We start from the raw sequence: 19,947 nt of genomic DNA, 5'->3' as shown, positions 1-19,947 counted from the left end.
TCTTTGTCCTGTTATGCCTACTAGATCCTTCTTCAGGGATTGCCAGCCTTTTCATGATTACGATTATTTTTAACCAAGTAATATGATTAGTGCTGCTCATTGGGAGAAACAAAAGAGGTTGTCTACCATCCCAGGGTTCCAGCTGCCTTGAGGGCTGAGTGGTACAATATCCAGGCATATCTGTATATCATTTGAGACCTACCTGTTGGGACATTCTGATATGAGTGGACCTTGACTTCATCTGCCTTTTATTTTGAAGAATTCCATAAAATGTCAAAAATACTTGTTTTCAGAAGGAATACTCACATTCATGTGAACCTACACCAACTGTCAGGATTGAAGACTGACCCCAAAGAAATTTTATGCCTTTGAAGAAACTAATGAATTAAAGTGTCAGTGCTTCTCTTGAGTGGAGCTTTCTGGCTCTTTGCAGATTTTTATGGTGGCTTAGTTTCTTGTTCTGGGTTGTTCTATTAAGATTCAACAGCTATGTTCTGTGGCTCAGGAAGGATTTTAAAAAATACGTAGTAGCTTATGCCTGTATAATCCCAGCTACTCCAGAGGCTGAGGTGGAAGGATTGCTTGAGTCCAGGAGTTCAAGACCAGCCTGGGCAACATAGTGAGAGCCCATTTCTTTAAAAAAAAAAAAAAAAAAAAAATCAGTCTTCTATCAGTATCTGTCAGGGATTGGTTCCAGGACATACCTAGATACCTAAATCAAAGGATACTCAAGTCCCTGATACAAAATGGCATCATATTTGCATAGCCTATGTATATCCTGTCATTTTTTATTTCTAGATTACTTACAATACCTAATACAGTGTAAGTGCTATGTAAATAATAGTTATACTTATTTTTTAGGGGGTAATGACATAGAAAGATGTTTGGCCATTTTAATTTTCAGTACACAGTTGAATCCACAGATAAGGAGAGCCAGCTGTATAGGCATTTCCTGTTATTTCAGTCAGGCAGTGGATTACTTCCACTCACACTCAGCTCTTAATAGCTCCTTTATCTCTGGAGTGGGATAGAGAAAGGTTTTTTGTTTTTTTTTTTGAGTTTCACTCTGTGGCTGAGGCGGGATTACAGTGGCACAATCACTGCTCACTGCAGCCTCAACCAACCCAGCCTCAGGTGATCTTCCCACCTCAGCCTCCTGAGTAGGACCACAGGTGCATGCATGCCACAACACTTGACCAATTTTTATTATTATTATTATTTTTTTTTATTGTATTTTTTGTGGAGACAGGGTTCCACCATGTTGTCCCAGGCTGGTCTCAAACTCATGGGCTCAAGCGATCCACCCACCTCGGCATCCCAAAGCGCTGAGATTACAGGTGTAAGTCACTGCACCTGGCCAAGAAACTTTTTAATAATGCTGAGTAAGGAGGGTTAGATGGAAATAAATGCCCAGATGGATTGAGATTTTTTTAAAATATTGCTTACTCAGCTTTTATAGTCTAGTTCTTTTTTTTTTTTTTTTTGAGACAGTCTCACTGTGCCACCCAGGCTGGAATGCAGTGAAGCATTCTCAGCTCACTGCAACCTCTGCCTCCCGGGGTCAAGCAGTTTTCGTGTCTCAGCCTCCTGAGTAGTTGAGATTACAGGTGTGTGCCACCACGCTCGGCTAATTATTGTATTTTTCATAGAGATGGGGTTTCACCATATTGGCCAGGCTGGTCTCTTTAACTCCTGGCCTCAAGCAATCCACCCACCTCAGCCTCCCAAAGTGCTGGGATTACAGGTATGAGCCATCACACCCAGCCCTAGATCTCTACTTTTTGTATTTGCTTTTTATCCCTATTAACAACTACAGTGCCTGGCATATAGTAGTCACTCAGTGAACAGTGGTAACTGATTATATGGGTATTTAGCTACAACCAGACTGCAAAAATATTTTCTTTTTTTAAGGCAGTATCCGTTTGGTTCAAATGAAGATAGTTGTTCTGCTGCTGCACTATTTCTCCAACTTTTATCATCCAGATACTACCTTCACAATTTTTGCAGATTCTTTGCCACCTGTTTTATATTTTATTTAACTCTCACTTTCAAAATTATTTTAATCAGTAATAGATACAGTTTTTTAAAAATCATAGTTCTAATAAAAGCCTTAAAACAAAAAGTCACCTGTCCCAGAGGCAACCACTTTGAGTTTTTTGTTTCTTTCATATTTCTAAATAATACCTATATATACTGCTATTTCTTGATTTGTGAATTTTTAACAGTTATTAACTTATGGTAGATCTGAATTTAACTTCTTTGTATCATCACACTCGTTCCAACTTCCCTACCTCCTGATACCTTAACATTTTTCTCCTGACACATTGATATGAAAAATTTTAAAGACAGAAAAGTTGAAAGAATTTTAAGTAAACCCTATATACCCACCACCCCACACAGTTAACATTTTGTTATACTTGCTTTATCACACATCCATCCTTCTTCATAACTTTTCCCCACAATTTTTAGTAAAATCAGTAGTTACTATTTACATTGTTTATGTTCATATAGATGTTTTCACTGCTGGGTGAAGTAATAAAGTATGATTAACTTTCCTTTTTTCCTACAGTTTTTTATTTTTCCTGGCATTAATGATTTCCTCAATTTTTCTCCTTTAAAAAAAATCTCCCTAGCCTTAATTTTTTCCAATAAGTCTATTATAATGTTACCAATCTTTTATTCTAAATTTCTCACACTCATAGAATTTTATTCTGTTGCTTAAAAGCAACCTCACTCCCCACTTCCACCCCCCCCACATTATCCTGCTCCATCTGTACAGGTTACTCTTTATGCCTGTTGAACCTCGGGACTTTCCAGTATTGGGTCCCTATATCCAAGAGCCTCTGCTTTTTCTTTAGCACATTTTCTCTAAGAACTTCCTAAGAAAAGATGGGCCAGGCGCAGTGGTTCGTTCACGTCTGTAATATCAGCATTTTGGGAGGCCGAGGTGGGCAGATCACTTAAGGCCAGGAGGTCAAGACCACCCTGGCCGACATGGCGAAACCCCATCTCTACTAAAAATACAGAAATTAACCGGGCATGGTGCCATATGCCTGTAATGCCAGCTACTTAGGAGGCTGAGGCACGAGAATCGCTTGAACCTAGGAGGCAGAGGCCACAGTGAGCTGAGATCATGCCATTGCACTCCAACCTGGGCAACAGAGTGAGACTGTGTCTCAAAAAAGAATAAATAAAAAGCTCACCACTAGCTCCACTGTAACCCCATGCAAAGAAAAAAAAAAAAGGATGCATAGAATATAAATGTCTGCAGCCCTTGCATGTCTTAAAGTGTTAGTTTGCCCTCACTTTTGGTTAATAATATAGTTAACCAAAGTCAACTCTATTGGCTTTGTTAATGCAGTAGATATAAAATTCTGTGTTGAAAATCATTTTCTGCTCAGAATTTTGAAGCCATTATTTGGCTTCAAAGCTTTCAGTGTTACTTTTGAGAAGGCTGATGTGATTGTTTCCAGTATACATACATAGCCTGTTCTCTCTGAAATTTAGAATCATCCCTTCTGTTTTGAAATTGCACAGCAATGTGCTTTGATATGTCTCTTTTGGGGAAATCCTTTTAGTCTCAAGCTCACATTCTTCAGTCCTAGGATAGTGCATTATTTGATCATTTTGATCCTTGCATTTCCGTAGTGATGTCTTTTGTTTCTGAAATTCCTATTCAGTAAGGTTCAGACCTCTTTGGTTAAATCTGTTCATTGTTTCTTTTTTTTTTTTTTTTTTTCTTTTTCTTTCTTTGAGACAGAGTGTCACTGTCGCCCAGACTGGAGTGCAGTGATGCAATCTCGGCTCGCTGCAACCTCCGCCTCCCAGGTTCAAGAGATTCTCCTGCCTCAGCCTCCCAAGTAGCTGGGATTACAGGTGCCTGCTACCATGCCCGGCTAATCCAGGTCTTCAAATGGCTAGTTTAGTTTGCTACTGAAATACGTATTCAAGTGCTTTTCCTTAGCCAACCATCATAAATTCACTGCACACAGAAGTGGTTTATTTATACTTCTTATTTCTTTACATAGAATATTAAAAGAGAAATGCAAGGGTTTGGGATTTTATAATTATAATCATTTTTACTTCTTCAAGGACTTTTAAGTGAAACTGGCCTTTTTTCCTGAGTGTGTAGTAATGAGAAGTAGTTTGGCGCCACTACCTTGATTCATATAAAGGGACTAGCAGTTTTAACTACCATTACTGTTTCACTATCATGAGAACTAATGATAAAACTTTTTACCAACCTGAAGGAAAACATTTCTTACTGAAAATCAATGGGGAAAGGCATGTAATTTCTGTGTAGTGACTTCTTTGCATAACATATTTTGTTGTGGTAGAGAAGTACAACAGAACACTCAGTTGCTATCATATATCCCTATTAACAAGCAGAAGCCTTAAAAATGTGGAAGAGTCTTATATGTGCATTTATCTTGTCTTTATAGGGGAAGTCAGAATTATAGCTCAGAATGACCAGTCTTTTGGCTTTATAGAGCTATTGAAGAGTATCTGATGGTTGGAGAACTCACACATCTTGATTTCAAAACTTACTACAAAGCTATAGTAATCAAAACATCATGGTACTGGCCTAAGGATAGGCATATAGAAGAGTGGAATAAACGTGAAAATTCAGAAATAAATCCTCACGTTTATGGTCATTTTATTTTTGACAGGGATGTCAAGATAATTCAATGAGAAATGAATAGTCTTTTCAACAAATGGTGTTGTAATAACTAGATATTCAATGTAAAAGAATGAAGTTGGGTTAGTCCTTAGACCATACAAAAAAATTAATTGAAAGTGAATCATAGACCTAACTGAAGCTAAAGCTATGAAACCCTTGTAGAAGTATAAAGTAAATCTGAGTGACCTTGAATTAGGCAGAAACTTCTTAGATATGACACTAAAAGCACAAGAAAATAGATAGGCCAGGCACAGTGGCTCACACCTGTGATCCTAGCATTTTGGGAGGCCAAGGCAGGCGGATCACTTGAGGTTAGGAGTTCAAGATCAGCCTGGCCAACGTGGCAAAACCTAGTCTCTACTAAAAATACAAAAATTAGCCGGGCATGGGGCAGGTGCCTGGAGTCCCAACTACTTGGGATGCTGAAGTACGAGAATTGCTTGAACCCAGGAGGCGGAGGTTGCAGTGAGCCGAGATCGTGCCACTGTACTCCAGCCTGGGGGATAGAGTGAGACTCTGTCTCCAAAATAAAAAAGAAAATAGATAAATTGTACCACTTCAAAATTAGAAACTTTTGGCCGGGCATGGTGGCTCACGCCTGTAATCCCAGCACTTTGGGAGGCCGAGGCGGGTGGATCACCAGGTCAGGAGATCGAGACCATCCTGGCTAACACGGTGAAACCCCGTCTCTACTAAAAACATAAAAAAATTAGCCGGGCGTGGTGGCGGGCTCCTGTAGTCCCAGCTACTCGGGAGGCTGAGGCAGGAGAATGACATCAACCCAGGAGGCGGAGCTTGCAGTGATCTGAGATGGCGCCATTGCACTGTAGCCTGGGCGACAGAGGTGAAAATAAAATGCACAGAATGGGAGAAAATGTCTGCAGATCCTGATAAGGGACTTGTGTCTAGAATATAAAAACTCTTACAGCTCAATAATAAAGCAACAATTCGGCTACAAAATGGCAGAGGATCTGAACAGGCATTTCTCCAACAGGTATACAGTTGTCAGTAAACATATGAAATGATGCTCAACATCATTAGCCATCAGAGAAATGAAATCAAAACTACAGTGAGGGCCGGGCGTGGTGGCTCATGCCTGTAATCGCAGCACGTCAGGAGGCCATGTGGGGGCAGATCACTTGAGGTCAGGAGTTTGAGACCAGCCTGGCCAACATGGTGAAACCCCGTCTCTACTAAAAAATATGAAAATTAGCTGGGCGTGGTGGTGCATACCTGAAGTCCCAGCTACTTGGGAGGCTGAGGCATAAGAATCGCTTGAACCTGGGAGGCGGAGGTTGCAGTGAGCCAAGTTTGCACCACTGCACTCCAGCCTGGGTGATAGAGCGAGACTCTGTCTCAAAAGAAAAAAAGAAAGCAGGATACTAATTTACACTCATTATATGGCTGTCATCAAAACGACATAAAAACTGTTGCTTAATGTGGAAAAATTGGAACCTTGATACATTCTTAGGAATGTGAAATATTGACTAGTGCAGTCATGGTGAGAAACAGTCTGATGATTCCTCGAAAAGTTAACCATATGACCCAGCAGTTCATCTCCTAGGTATATACCCAAGAGAAATGTCCATACAAAACATATTCAAATGTTCGTGGCAACATTTTTTACAATAACCAGAAAGTGAAAACCCAAGTGTCCTGCAACTGATGAATGGATGGATAAAATGTGGTATATCTACAAAATGAAATATTCAGCAGTAAAAGGGAATGAAGTATTGATGCGTTCCACAACACAGATGAACCTTGAAAACAAGTGAAAGAAGCCAGACACAAAGGCCACATTTTATTTGATTCCATGTATATGAATTGTCCAGAATAGACAAATCCATAGAGACAGGTTAGTGGTTGTCTAGGGCTGAGATGGAGATAGGGGGAGTTGGGGAATGATTATACTCAAGGACACAGAGTTTGTTTTTGGAGAGATTAAAATGTTCCAAAATTGTGATGGTTGCATAATTCTGCTAAAAATCATTACATTGTATACTTTTGAATTTTATGTGAATTCTGTCTCAATAAAGCTTTTTAAAAAAATAAAGAACTCCCGTTTCTCCATCAGCCAGGAAGGACATTGGTATTGAGGTTGACAAAACCTCTAAGGACAAAAACTACCGTGGCTTCCAGTGCTTTCATGAAACCTCAGATTATGTGGCCTTCTGGCCAGGCATCTGTGATTTCATGTTGTTGAAGTGTTCATTTTGCCCTGGGGTTACATCTCTCTATTAAAATTTCTGTGGCTGAACCAAAAAAGAAGGCATATGTAGATTTCTGCATAAATTTTGACTCCTTGAAAGATTCTGAGATGAAGGTGGCTTATCTTTGAGAGTGCAAGATAATCTTGGAATATAAAAAATTAGTTTGGGCCAGGTATGGTGGCTTATGCCTGTAATTCCAGCACTTCGGGAGGCTGAAGCAGGTGGATCACCTGAAGTCAGGAGTTTGAGACCAGCCTGGCCCACATAGTGAAACCCTGTCTCTACTAAAAATACAAAAAATTAGCCAGGCGTGGTGGTGGGCACCTGTAATCCTAGCTACTGGGAAGGCTGAGGCAGGAGAATTGCTTGAACCCAGGAGGCAGAGGTTGCAGTGAGCCAAGATTGCACCATTGCATTCCAGCCTGGGCAACAAGATCGAAACTCCGTCTCAAAAATAAATAATAAAATGTTTAAAAATAAAATATTTCTTTGAATTACATAGGACGTTTGTCACTGATCTGTGTTCCTGAACTATGAAACATAGATCTGGGGGCTAAGGAAAAATTCGTCTTGATATTTATCAACAATTAGCAAGTACTGTATAAACAAAAAATAGAATAGCTGTAAGACTGCCAAGCAGGCATGTACCTTAAACTTGAAATTTCTATCAGGAAAAAATTATGCATGTCCTAAGTAAATATTGACGTCTGTATTCCTGTTTTGCTAGTGTGAAAAATTAAGTGATGATTACCCACTCTTTTCAGAAAGGAGAAGATGAGTATGCCAACGTTGATGCCATTGTTGTATCAGTGGGTGTTGATGAAGAAATTGTTTATGCCAAATCAACTGCCTTACAGGTGAGAGATTTACAGCAATTTTTAGCACTTAGAGTTGTTGGATTATCTGCTGCACTGTTCAGTATGGTAGCCACATTAAAAATTAAATTCCTGGCTGGGTGCAGTGGCTCATGCCTGTAATCCCAGCACTTTGGGAGGCCGAGGCAGGTGGATTGCTTGAGCCCAGGAGTTCAAGACCAGCTTGGGCAACATGGCAAAACCCTGTCTTTACAAGAAATACAAAAAAATTAACCAGGTGTGGGGGTGTGCACCTGTAGTCCCAGCTACTCAGGAGGCTGAGATGGGAGGATGGCATGAGCCCAGGAGGTAGAGGTTGCAGTAAGCCAAGATTGCACCGCTGCACTCCAGCCTGGGCAACACAGTGAGACCCTGTCTCTTAAAAAAATTTCAGGCCGGGCACAGTGGCTCACGCCTGTAATCACCGCACTTTGGGAGGCCGAGGCGGGCGGATCACAAGGTCAGGAGATCGAGACCATTGTGAAACCGCGTCTCTACTAAAAATACAAAAAAAATTAGCTGGGCGCGGTAGCAGCCACCTGTAGTCCCAGCTACTCAGGAGGCTGAGGCAGGAGAATGGCATGAACCCGGGAGGCGGAGCTTGCAGTGAGCCGAGATCGCGCCACTGCACTCCAGCCTGGGTGACAGAGCGAGACTGTCTCAAAAAAAAAAAAAAAAAAAAAAAATTTCAATTTCTCAGTCCCATCAGCTGTGTTTCTGGTACTCGGCAGTGGCTACCATATTGGACAGAGCAGATAAATGGTATTTTCACCATCACATAAAGTTTAATTGGATTTAGCAGTGATTTAGGACATAAGGAAAAAGAAGTATTAATAATCAATATGGATTTAGCTGCTATAACACAAAAACCTAAGTAACAGCGAGTTAAACAAAATATTCTTTTCCTTATGTATAGTCTTCACGGACCCAGGCTTTTTCCAGTTCTCTGTTCTGCCACCCAAAGAACATAGCCCTCTTGCACATGGTACAGAATGGCTTCTAGAACTCCAGGTGTTTCATCCACATTCCAAGCAAAAAGAGAGAGACAGGGAAGAAAACAGGAGGCCACCTTTTCTTTTTAAGAAGACTTGCTTGAAGCTCCACACAGTACTTCCATTTTTGACTTATTGGCCAAAATTTGATCTTAAAGACCATACTTACCTGAAAGGAAGGTAAAATATCAGTTCTTTGAGAAGGAGAAATGAATAATTGGTAGGCAACTGGTAATTGAGGAGGTAGTAACGCAGGGGTCTGTATCACTCTGTCCCTTGTTTTATGCATTTCTGTATTACTAAACATTGATATACTTCCTATAAACAAATTGTTCAACTGATGTGATGGTTTTAATTATAGAAAGTTCAAGCATATAAACGTAGAGAAAGTAATACATTGAACCCCATTGTCCTGTTCTAATAAATTGTCAATTCTTGGCCGATCTTGCTTAATTTGTATCCACTCCAGACTCCCCAGCCTGATTACCTTGGAGTTAATTTCAGACATGTTATTTTTGTCTATAAGTATTTCTATATATCTATATGAGTCCATTAATTTTTGTATCTGTAAATACCGTTGTCACTGTTTTCTTTTTCCATAGACATGGCTCTTTGGTTACGAACTAACTGATACTATCATGGTCTTTTGTGATGACAAAATCATCTTTATGGCCAGCAAGAAAAAAGTGGAGTTCTTGAAACAGATTGCCAACACTAAGGGCAATGAGAATGCTAATGGAGCCCCTGCCATCACACTGCTAATACGAGAAAAGGTCAGGATTAATAAAGAATGTGTCATAAATGTGGAAGAATCTTCAAAAGGGATGAACAGAAATGTCTTATAGGAGTTTGAAAGAATGCGCAGGGGAAATTATAGGTGGCTGTGGTTGTAATTACAAAGTTCTGTCATGTCTTCATTGTTAGGAGGAAAAGAATTCAATAATCCTATCAGTTCTGCAGCAAAACAAATGAGCTATGAAATTCTGGTGAACACTGATTTTATGTCTCCATTCTTGAGGACACTTAGTTTGTTTTCATCTGTGTGCCTTAATTAGAGCAAATAACCTTAAATGTCCTTAAGGAAACTTAGATATACATCATTTCCAGTTTTTATCAAATGTGAATTTTTTTTGTCATACTGCCCACCTAACATAGGATGTTTTCTCAGAATATTGTTCACTTATGTGTTTGAGTTTCTTAACTGTTCCTGAAGAAAAAGAATAGTTGTATCAGGCGTGGTGGCACACAGCTGTAGTCCCAGCTACTCAGGAGGCTGAGATGGGAGGATTGCTTGAGCCCAGGTGTTTGAGACCAGCCTGGGCAACGTGAGACCCCTTCTCTTAAAAAAAGGAATAGTCTGGTCAACTTATGGCAGCACTTTCACCTGAGTATATAAAAATATCTAAAGAAATGTTTTGCTCACTTTTGGTATATTACAGTCTTCCTTAAAGATGGGAAGGCATCTTACAGGTGGGCCAGGCATGGTGGCTCACAGCTGTAATCCCAATACTTTGAGATGCCGAGGCGAGCACTTGAGCGCAGGAGTTCCAGATGAGCCTGGGCAACATGACAAAACCCCATCTCTATAAAAAATACAAAAATTTTTCAGGAAGGCTGGGTGCAGTGGATCACTTGAGGTCGGGAGTTCAAGACCGTCCTGGGCAAGATAACAAAACCCCATCTCTACCAAAAATAAAAAAATTAGCCGGCATGTTGTCACACACCTGTAATCCCAGCTACTTGGGAGGCTGAGGCATGAGAATCACTTGAACCTGGGAGGCTGAGGTTGCAGTGAGTGTAGATTGCGCCGCTGCATCCGCTGCACTCCAGCCTGGCAACAGAGCAAGTCTGTCTCAAAAAAAAAAAAAAAAAAAAAAATTTATCCAGGCATGGTGGCATGAACCTGTAGTCCCAGCTGCTTGGGAGGCCAAGGCAGGAGGATTGCTTGAACTTGGGAGTTCGAGGTTGCAGTGAGCTGTGATCACACCACTGTGCTCTACCCTGGGGGTAGTAGAGCAAGACCCTGTCTCTTTAAAAATAAAAAGTAGGTGGGGATGGGAGGAGAATTTATTTTTTCCATAGTTTAGAATAATCTTCTACCTGTTACTGGTAAAACATATGTGTCTAATGAACAGACCCCTTTTCTTCCCTATGACACTGACAGAATGAAAGTAATAAGAGTAGCTTTGATAAAATGATTGAAGCCATTAAAGAAAGCAAGAATGGCAAGAAAATTGGAGTGTTCAGCAAAGACAAATTCCCTGGAGAGTTCATGAAGAGCTGGAATGACTGCCTCAACAAAGAAGGCTTTGACAAAGTAAGAATACTACTGGAAATAGCAAATCAAGAGTTGAGAAGACAGAAATGTGATGGGCTTCCATAACAGATAGTGCAGGACGTTTGTTTTGGGAAAATTGTATGTTTGTTTACATTTTATCCCCTTTGGCTGAGCAGTGTGCCAGTTTTACTTTCCAGCCGGTAGATAGGACATTCAGGAGATATTCCAGCCACTTTAGAGTTGGAAACAAAATTTCTTTAAAAAAAAAAAAAAAAAAAGTTTTGTTTCCCTGCCTTTCTTCCATCTGCCTTTACAAAAAACATCTAGAGAGGGCAGTTTACATTTTAAGTGGCACATTAGCTTAACACCTCTTGTAATACACACAATGACCTGGCAAAGAGCTATTTCAAATGTTTATTCAGTTCAAGAACAGAGTATTTGAATATTCTGCAGACCAGTGATAGTTTGCTAAATAACAGAAATATCACTGGTAATATTCAAATTGGAGAGATGTATTTATTTTGTAATTCTGTATTTGCATGTTAGAAACTCTTGTCACTTTGACTGCAGATAGATATCAGTGCAGTTGTGGCATATACCATCGCTGTAAAGGAGGATGGGGAGCTCACCCTAATGAAGAAAGCAGCCAGCATCACTTCTGAAGTCTTCAACAAATTCTTCAAGGAAAGAGTCATGGAAATAGTTGATGCAGATGAGGTAAATAGAGATGAGAGGGTCTTTTTACTGTTTTAATGAAGCAGTAATAAGTCTACCATACAAATCTGTTGGTGTGTCTTCAGCTTCCTTTGAAATTAAGACTGACACTTAAGTTGGTGGTAATTACATCATCTCCCTTTCAAAATAATGGTAAGCCTGCGTTGTGTTTTCTTGAGGTAACCTATTATTTTACTTGAGAATCATAGGAATAGCTGTAAGTCCTACATATTGTTCTCCAAATGTGTTTTGCCTGCATACCAATATATTACCTGGTGCATAAATCATTTCCTAAGACTTACACAAGGATACATTTTGTCTTCAAATCATAGTGTCCACACACCCCGCTTTGCTACCCTCTAGTAAGTGTTACTTTATTTCTGGATGCTCTTACAGAAAGTTCGACACAGCAAACTGGCTGAGTCTGTGGAAAAGGCCATTGAAGAGAAAAAATACCTTGCTGGGGCAGACCCTTCTACTGTGGAAATGTGTTACCCTCCTATCATTCAGAGTGGTGGCAACTATAATCTCAAGTTCAGTGTGGTGAGGTAAGTATATGAAGACTTCATAATATAGCATTTTGACTTTAGCCTATTTTTTCTTTTTGTTAAATCTGTACAAATTTGTGGGGTACATTGAAATTTGGCTACAAGTATATAATGTATAGTGTCACCAAGTCATTATCTTGGGTGTCCATCACCCAGGTGCAATACATTTTTGTTAAGTATAGTCACCCTACTCTGCTGTCAAACACTGAATTTATTCCTTCTATCTTACTTTATGTTTGCACCTTTTAACCCACCTCTTTTCATCCTCGCCTGCCCCCCCCCCACACACTTACCCTTACCAGTCTCTGTTATCTATTTTTTTCCCTCTCTATCTCCATGTAATCCAATTTTTTAGTTCCCACATATAAGTGAGAACATTCAGTGTTTGTCCTTTTATGTCTGGCTTATTTAACTTAAGACTAATTACAACTCACAATTCATAGAGGACTAGTGTATAAGTGACTCCTCACAACCCCACAATTAGACTATAATGTATACAATTCAGGACATAATTTGCATTTTTATATCCAGTACTCACTTTCTCACTGAATTTCTATCCTAAAAGTTTTGGTCACTGACTTTTACTCCAGAGCCTTTATAAACTGGTTTGTTTATTTAAAACAAAACACAAAAAGTTTAGGTCCTTATTCAGCCACAGCTTTGGAATATGGCAGGGAAAAGTAATGATTATTGATACTGTGTCCCGTTAATACCAAGGACTTTGCTAGTTTTGGTAATGAAATGTTTTCTTTCTTTGTTGGTCTCTAGTGACAAGAATCATATGCATTTTGGGGCTATCACTTGTGCCATGGGTATTCGCTTCAAGTCTTACTGCTCCAACCTTGTTCGCACTTTGATGGTTGATCCTTCTCAGGAAGTTCAAGAAAATTATAACTTTTTACTCCAGCTTCAAGAGGAGCTGCTGAAGGAATTAAGACATGGTGAGGTGCCTTAGAAAAGGAGGTTTGGAAGTTATGTAACAAAAATGTCATTGGCCAGGAGCTGTGGGTCACACCTGTAATCCCTACACTGGGAGGCCGAGGCAGGAGGATCGCTTGAATCCAAGAGTTCGAGACCAGCCGGGGCAATGAGGCCCCCATCTCTACAAGAAATTTAAAATTAAAAAATTAGTTGGGCATGGTGGTGCACGCCTGTGGTCCCAGCTACTCAGACTGAAGTTGGGGAGGATCGCTTGAGCCTGAGTGGTCAAGGCTGCAGTGAGTTGCGATTATACCTCGGCAGTGAGCCGTGATTGCGCCATTGCACTCCAGCCTGGGAAATGTCATTAGTGTTATGTTTATGTCTCTGAGGCTCTCATATTAAAAACAGAATAAGATTTACAAATGTTGAATCATCCTAGCATGTAGGTCTTGAATCTGCATTTCTTTCAAGCATGAGTGATCATTGTGGTTTACATTGATGTTTATAGAAACCTCTCTGATTTGTTAGGCCCTCTATGTCCGGATCTTCACAAAATACCTTGGCTTCATTACTATTCCTTAGTTATAGAAAGTTCTGAGAACTAGTATCTCTACCAACAGGATATATAACGTTAATCCTACATCAAAACAATACGAAGGATACTGAGCTTCCAGACACCATTTTTCCACACGATCTCTAAGTCGGTCTTAAGAAGTCCTATTGGAAATGATAGCCATAGATAGTTTAATGAAGATAAAGATCCCTCTGAGGCCACCATATCTAGACTACTTTTTAGCTTGACATACCCATTCATAGTCTAGATCCTGAAAAATTAAGGCCACAGCCCTCATAACAATAATTCACTCATTTAGTGATAAATGGAACAGGCCCACCACAAGGATCTGTTTTTGGAAATGTATAATAACTTTAATGTGATACCATGTATCAACTCTTGAAGTATTTTATTAAGACCAAGTGGTGTTCCACTGTCCTCCTGGATCAGTGATTCTCAAATAGTATGATTAAGAATGGGGTCGGGGTTGGGGCCGGGGCCGGGTGTGGTGGCTCAAGCCTGTGATCCCAGCACTTTGGGAGGCCGAGGTGGGCGGATCATGAAGTCAGGACTATCCTGGCTAACACGGTGAAACCCCATCTACTAAAAATACAAAAAAATTAGCTGGGCGTGGTGGCAGGTGCCTGTAGTCTCAGCTACTCGGGAGGCTGAGGCAGGAGAAAGGCGTGAATCCGGGAGGTGCAGCTTGCAGTAAAGCAGGATCACGCCACTGCACTCCAGCCTGGGCAACAGAGCGAGACTCCCATCTCAAAAAAAAAAAAAAGGGGGCCTGGTGGAGTGATTCACACCTGTAATTCCTGCACTTTGGGAGGCCAAGGTGGGAGGATTGCTTGAGTCCAGTTTGATACCAGCCTGGGCAACATGGCAGACCATGTCTCTACAAAAAATAAAAAATTAGCTGGGCATAGTGGCGTGTGCCTATAGTCCCAGTTACTTGGGTGGCTGAGGTGAGAGGATCATTGAGTCTGGGAGGTCAGGGCTGCAGTGAGCCGTAATCATGCTACTGCATTCCAGCCTGGGTGACAGAGTGAGACCTTGTCTCAAAAAAAGAAAAAAGTAAGTGGACTATTTAGTTCACACTTTGAGAAACACTGCTTTAGGGGACATAAATTTTGATTTTAAAATGTTACTGAGTTTTTTTCCTAAAAGATATTTTAATATCTCCTTTGTGTCTTGTTATTAGGTGTGAAGATATGTGACGTATATAACGCTGTCATGGACGTGGTTAAAAAGCAGAAGCCAGAACTGCTGAACAAAATTACCAAAAACCTAGGGTATGCCATGATGTGTATTGTCATTCTTGAGTCAGTTTTCAATTAGACTGTCAGTGGTCAGTCTAATTTCTTTAGGCTAATTGATTGAGCCAACATTTATGGACTAGCAAACTATACTATGTGCCAGGCACATGATGCTATCGGAGAAAGTGAGACAGATGTAAATTCTCCCAAGTGTATAAGAGAGATTTTTCTAGACCAGTGTGGTGTTCCAGCCCGTAGGTGTTCCAGGATCTAATTACAGATGTTGGGAAATACTATTAATACATACTATATTTCCTCTCTCCATGCACATTTGCAACTTAAGTACTCTGAGATGTCCTAATATTTTATTGAGATAGGGTCTCACTCTGTCCAGGCTGGAGTGCAGTGGTGCAGTCATGCCTCGCTGCAGTCTAGACCTTCTGGGCTCCAGCAATCCTCCCATCTCAGCTCCCCCAATAACTGGGACCAAGGCACGTGCCACCACACCCAGCTCATTTTTTTATTTTTTGTAGAAACAGAGTCTCACTATGTTGCCCAGGCTGGTCTTGACCTCCTGGGCTCAAGCAGTCCTCCCATCTTGATCTCCCAAATTGCTGGGATTACAGATGTGAGCCACTGTGCCTGGCTGTTTGTTTGTTTTTTTTTGGTTTTGGTTTTGGTTTTGGTTTTAGTTTTTGTCTCTTCATTCAATCCAGCGTATTTCTCAAATGTATTTTATACATTTCTCAAATGTATTTTATCACTGAACATCTAGAAATACCTAATAACGTGTTATGGAACAAAGGACATTTTGGGAAACAAAGCTTTATGTAGGCACTCTCTTTAGATGAAAACTAGTCTATGGTATATAGTTTCTAGACTTCTCTCATGGAAATATATACCTATATAACAAGTCTTACGAATCTGGTTACCAGTGTTCCACTAAAAATTGCCCCTTTTAATCTAGTAATTACTGTCTTAGTAATGTACCCCTTAATAATCTCTATGTTGTTTATAGGAATACTACTGACTTGATTTTATGGTAGAAGGTTAAAGTTTAAATGTGAGCAAATAAGCTAAAAGTAAAAAGGCTTGATATAATCAATTAGGAAATTATTTTTCGCCATGGGATTATACAGCATGTTTAGAGGCCAAACACCGTCTTTGAATCCTCTTTTCTAACTGAGCGGTCAGCAGGGGTAAATCATTTCAAACATGTTTGCCTGTCTTATTGTGAAAGTTGAAATGAGCCGGGCGCGGTGGCTCACGCTTGTAATCCCAGCACTTTGGGAGACCGAGGCAGGCGGATCACGAGGTCAGGAGATCGAGACCTGTTGAAACCTTGTCTCTAATAAAAATACAAAAAAATTAGCCAGGTGTGGTGGCGGGCGCCTGTAGTCCCAGCTACTCGGAGAGGCTGAGGCAGGAGAATGGCGTGAACCTGGGAGGTGGAGCTTGCAGTGAGCCGAGATCGCGCCACTGCACTCCAGCCTGGGCGACAGAGCGAGACTCCATCTCAAAAAAAAGAAAGTTGAAATGAATATATTATACTTGATCCATGTTAGAGATCTTTAGCCTTTTGCTGATGTTTGTCTGTTTCTTTTCAGATTTGGGATGGGAATTGAATTCCGTGAAGGCTCCCTAGTAATCAATAGTAAAAATCAATACAAACTGAAGAAAGGTAAGTTTCACATACAATAGGAAAATACTTTTGTGAGTTATTTCCTTTAGCTTTATCTTTTTTTAGGCATATGTCTCACACCTCTCCACATTGTCACAGCCATAGACTGATCCTTGTTTTGCTGTTTTAGGAATGGTTTTCAGCATCAATTTAGGATTCTCAGACCTGACTAACAAGGAGGGGAAAAAGCCAGAAGAGAAAACCTATGCCCTATTCATTGGTGACACAGTGCTTGTGGATGAGGTTTGTATTGTCTCTAAACTTTGGAGTCTTCATGAACTAACTTTGGAGGCACGTTTGTGGACCCTGTGGTTTTTTTCTTGCTTTGTTAAATGCTAGCTAAGGGGAAGAATCCATGTGACAGCCTAACCTAATGCAGCTAGGAATAGAGACTGTAGCCCAGGTATAGGGAATGATTTAAACCATTAAGTCATATTGTCATATTGTGGCTTGAACCTTGATAATGATAATATCAGGAACTAATACTAATAATGAAACCGATTATTCTTTTTTCTTTTTAATAACAGCTTTATTGAGCTACAATTCACATACAATTCACCCACTTAATATGTACAATTTAGTGATTTTTAGTATATTCACATTTGTGTAACCATCACTACAATCTAATTTGAAAATATTTTCATCACCTCAGGAAAGAACCCTGAACCTATTAGCAGTCACTCCCCATCCCCCTTCCCTTCCCCCAGTGGTTCTTCAGGCCTAGGCAATGACTAAACTACATTCTCTGTAAGGATTTGCTAAATATCTGAGCAGTTGATGTAAATTCAGTCATACCCTATGTGGTCTTTTGTGACTGGCTTCTTTCCCTCAGCAGGAACTGATTTTTAATAATAATGAGCACAGATAGTTCAGTGTTTTTATTATAAGCTAAGCAGTTTACATTAATTCATTGAAATAGTACCTTGTGAAGTAGATAGTCTTATTACCTCCATTTACAGATAAATTGAAGGCACAGACAAGTTTAAGTAACTTGCCAGATGTCACTGAGGTAGAAAGCAACTGAGCCAGGCTTCAAATCAAACCTGTATTAACGATTACCCAATGTTGCCTCCCAAATTGTAGCTCCTGGCTGGGCACAGTGGCTCACGCATGTAATCCTAGCACTTTTGGAGGCGAAGGCAGGTGGATCACCTGAGGTCAGGAGTTTGAGACCAGCCTGACCAACATGGTGAATCCCCGGCTCTACTAAAAATACAAAAATTAAGCCTGGCGCGGTGGCTCAAGCCTGTAATCCCAGCACTTTGGGAGGCTGAGGCGGGCGGATCACGAGGTCAGGAGATCGAGACCATCCTGGCTAACACGGTGAAACCCCGTCTCTACTAAAAACACAAAAAATTAGCCGGGCGTGTTGGCGGGCGCCTGTATTCCCAGCTACTCGGGAGGCTGAGGCAGGAGAATGGCGTGAACCCAGGAGGTGGAGGTTGCGGTGAGCCGAGATCGCGCCACTGCACTCCAGCCTGGGGGACAGAGAAAGACTCTGTCTCAAAAAAAAAAAAAAAAAAAAAAAATACAAAAATTAGCCAGGCGTGGTGGTGCTCGTCTGTAATTCCAGCTACTCGGGAGGCTGAGGCAGGAGAATCACTTGAACCCAGGAGGCAGAGGTTGCAGTGAGCTGAGGTCACGCCATTGCACTCCAGCCTGGTTGACAAGAGTGAAACTCTGTCTCAAAAAAAAAAAGAAAAAGAAAAAAAATGTAGCTCCTGATGAGAGTTAGAGGTTAGAAAGATAAAAACTATATTTATTCATTGTCAAACATTTTAGCGTCCAAAAGATTCAAAGCATTGCCCAGCCGTTTACTAGGTTAGAAAATGAAATTGCCTCTTTTAAATTATGTGTCTTCATTCTCCTTTTAATTCTAGGATGGCCCAGCTACTGTTCTCACTTCTGTGAAGAAGAAAGTGAAGAATGTGGGGATTTTCCTAAAGGTAGGAAGAAGATAGATAAGTAGTATAGGAAGTTTAGGATATAAAGAATTTAAATAATATTGGCTAAAATAATTAAAATTTAATCTTTGATTATGACTTTTTCCATAGAACGAAGATGAGGAAGAAGAGGAGGAGGAGAAAGATGAGGCAGAGGACCTTTTGGGAAGAGGTTCTCGGGCAGCATTACTTACAGAAAGAACAAGAGTAAGTTTACTATTTTAAATTACATTGATCTCAGGTGTCATATGGCTCACATGTTGTGATAAATTGGATTTTCCATTCACCAGAATGAAATGACTGCGGAAGAGAAGCGAAGAGCACATCAAAAAGAACTAGCGGCTCAACTCAATGAAGAAGCAAAGAGGAGATTGACTGAACAAAAGGGAGAACAGCAGATTCAGAAGTAAGAGTTTTCATTGAGCAGTGAGATCATCTGAGGGTTCTGTGTGACTGCAGAAATTTCTCAGTTGTTTTTTTATCCCATTCCAGAGCTCGCAAATCTAATGTGTCCTATAAAAACCCATCTCTGATGCCTAAGGAACCACATATTCGGGAAATGAAGATCTACATCGATAAGAAATATGAGACTGTAATAATGCCTGTGTTTGGCATTGCAACACCGTTTCACATTGCCACAATCAAGGTACTGACATTCAATGCATCAGGTTTCATCCAAACTGTTTCTTAAAATAGTAATTGTATTTGCCATAAATAATCTGCATTCATCATGTCTCCCACTTTTGGCTCCTTCAGACTCTGTTCAGGTTACTGACATCCCTCTTGTCTTGTCATTCTCCTTCCTCTTCCAGTTTTTTTCACTTAGTAGAAAGCTAAACTAGTCTAGAAACATAATTTGCCTATCTTTCTTTCAACTTCGTTTAATCATTGTTTAACTTGTAGTTGTATTCATGGTACAGGGTACTTTGAGAATTCAGAGATTTTTTTGGGAAAAAGGTACTTCGTTATTAAAAAGATAAATTATGTAAATTTATTAGATTTAGATTAAGGTTAAGAGCAGTCAACTTGTAACTCCTAACTTAATTTTAACATCTCTGTAACTACTAATCTCTAGGAAAGAAATCTGTTTACTTTTTATGCTTTTCCTTTGAACAGAATATAAGTATGTCCGTGGAAGGAGATTATACTTACTTGCGAATCAACTTTTATTGCCCAGGCAGTGCTCTGGGCAGGAATGAAGGCAACATCTTTCCTAACCCTGAAGCGACTTTTGTCAAAGAAATGTGAGTCCCCAAGAAAAGTCATACCCAGATTCATCTTGTCTGGAGTGGTACTCTCAGAAATATTTCGTT

The 19,947-nt window shown here is 40.2% G+C and overlaps 1 protein-coding gene across 1 annotated transcript in view; it reads left to right on the top strand.

The window, feature by feature from the left end:
* SUPT16H (SPT16 homolog, facilitates chromatin remodeling subunit) overlaps positions 1-19,947 on the top strand; it is a 33,619-nt gene that overhangs the window by 3,088 nt on the left and 10,584 nt on the right. Inside the window, exons 2-15 of the mRNA XM_032179702.2 lie at positions 7,656-7,748; positions 9,340-9,510; positions 10,902-11,054; positions 11,586-11,732; positions 12,126-12,277; positions 13,046-13,218; positions 14,956-15,046; positions 16,618-16,691; positions 16,822-16,934; positions 18,572-18,637; positions 18,746-18,841; positions 18,925-19,040; positions 19,127-19,280; positions 19,751-19,878. Of these exons, the coding sequence (XP_032035593.1) occupies positions 7,656-7,748; positions 9,340-9,510; positions 10,902-11,054; positions 11,586-11,732; positions 12,126-12,277; positions 13,046-13,218; positions 14,956-15,046; positions 16,618-16,691; positions 16,822-16,934; positions 18,572-18,637; positions 18,746-18,841; positions 18,925-19,040; positions 19,127-19,280; positions 19,751-19,878 (1,727 nt within the window). The remainder of the gene's footprint in view (positions 1-7,655; positions 7,749-9,339; positions 9,511-10,901; positions 11,055-11,585; positions 11,733-12,125; positions 12,278-13,045; positions 13,219-14,955; positions 15,047-16,617; positions 16,692-16,821; positions 16,935-18,571; positions 18,638-18,745; positions 18,842-18,924; positions 19,041-19,126; positions 19,281-19,750; positions 19,879-19,947) is intronic.

Source organism: Hylobates moloch, unplaced genomic scaffold (genome assembly GCF_009828535.3).
Source record: "Hylobates moloch isolate HMO894 unplaced genomic scaffold, HMol_V3 SCAFFOLD_16, whole genome shotgun sequence".
Taxonomy (NCBI): Eukaryota; Metazoa; Chordata; class Mammalia; order Primates; family Hylobatidae; genus Hylobates; species Hylobates moloch.
This window is presented reverse-complemented; position numbering and strand designations above follow the sequence as displayed.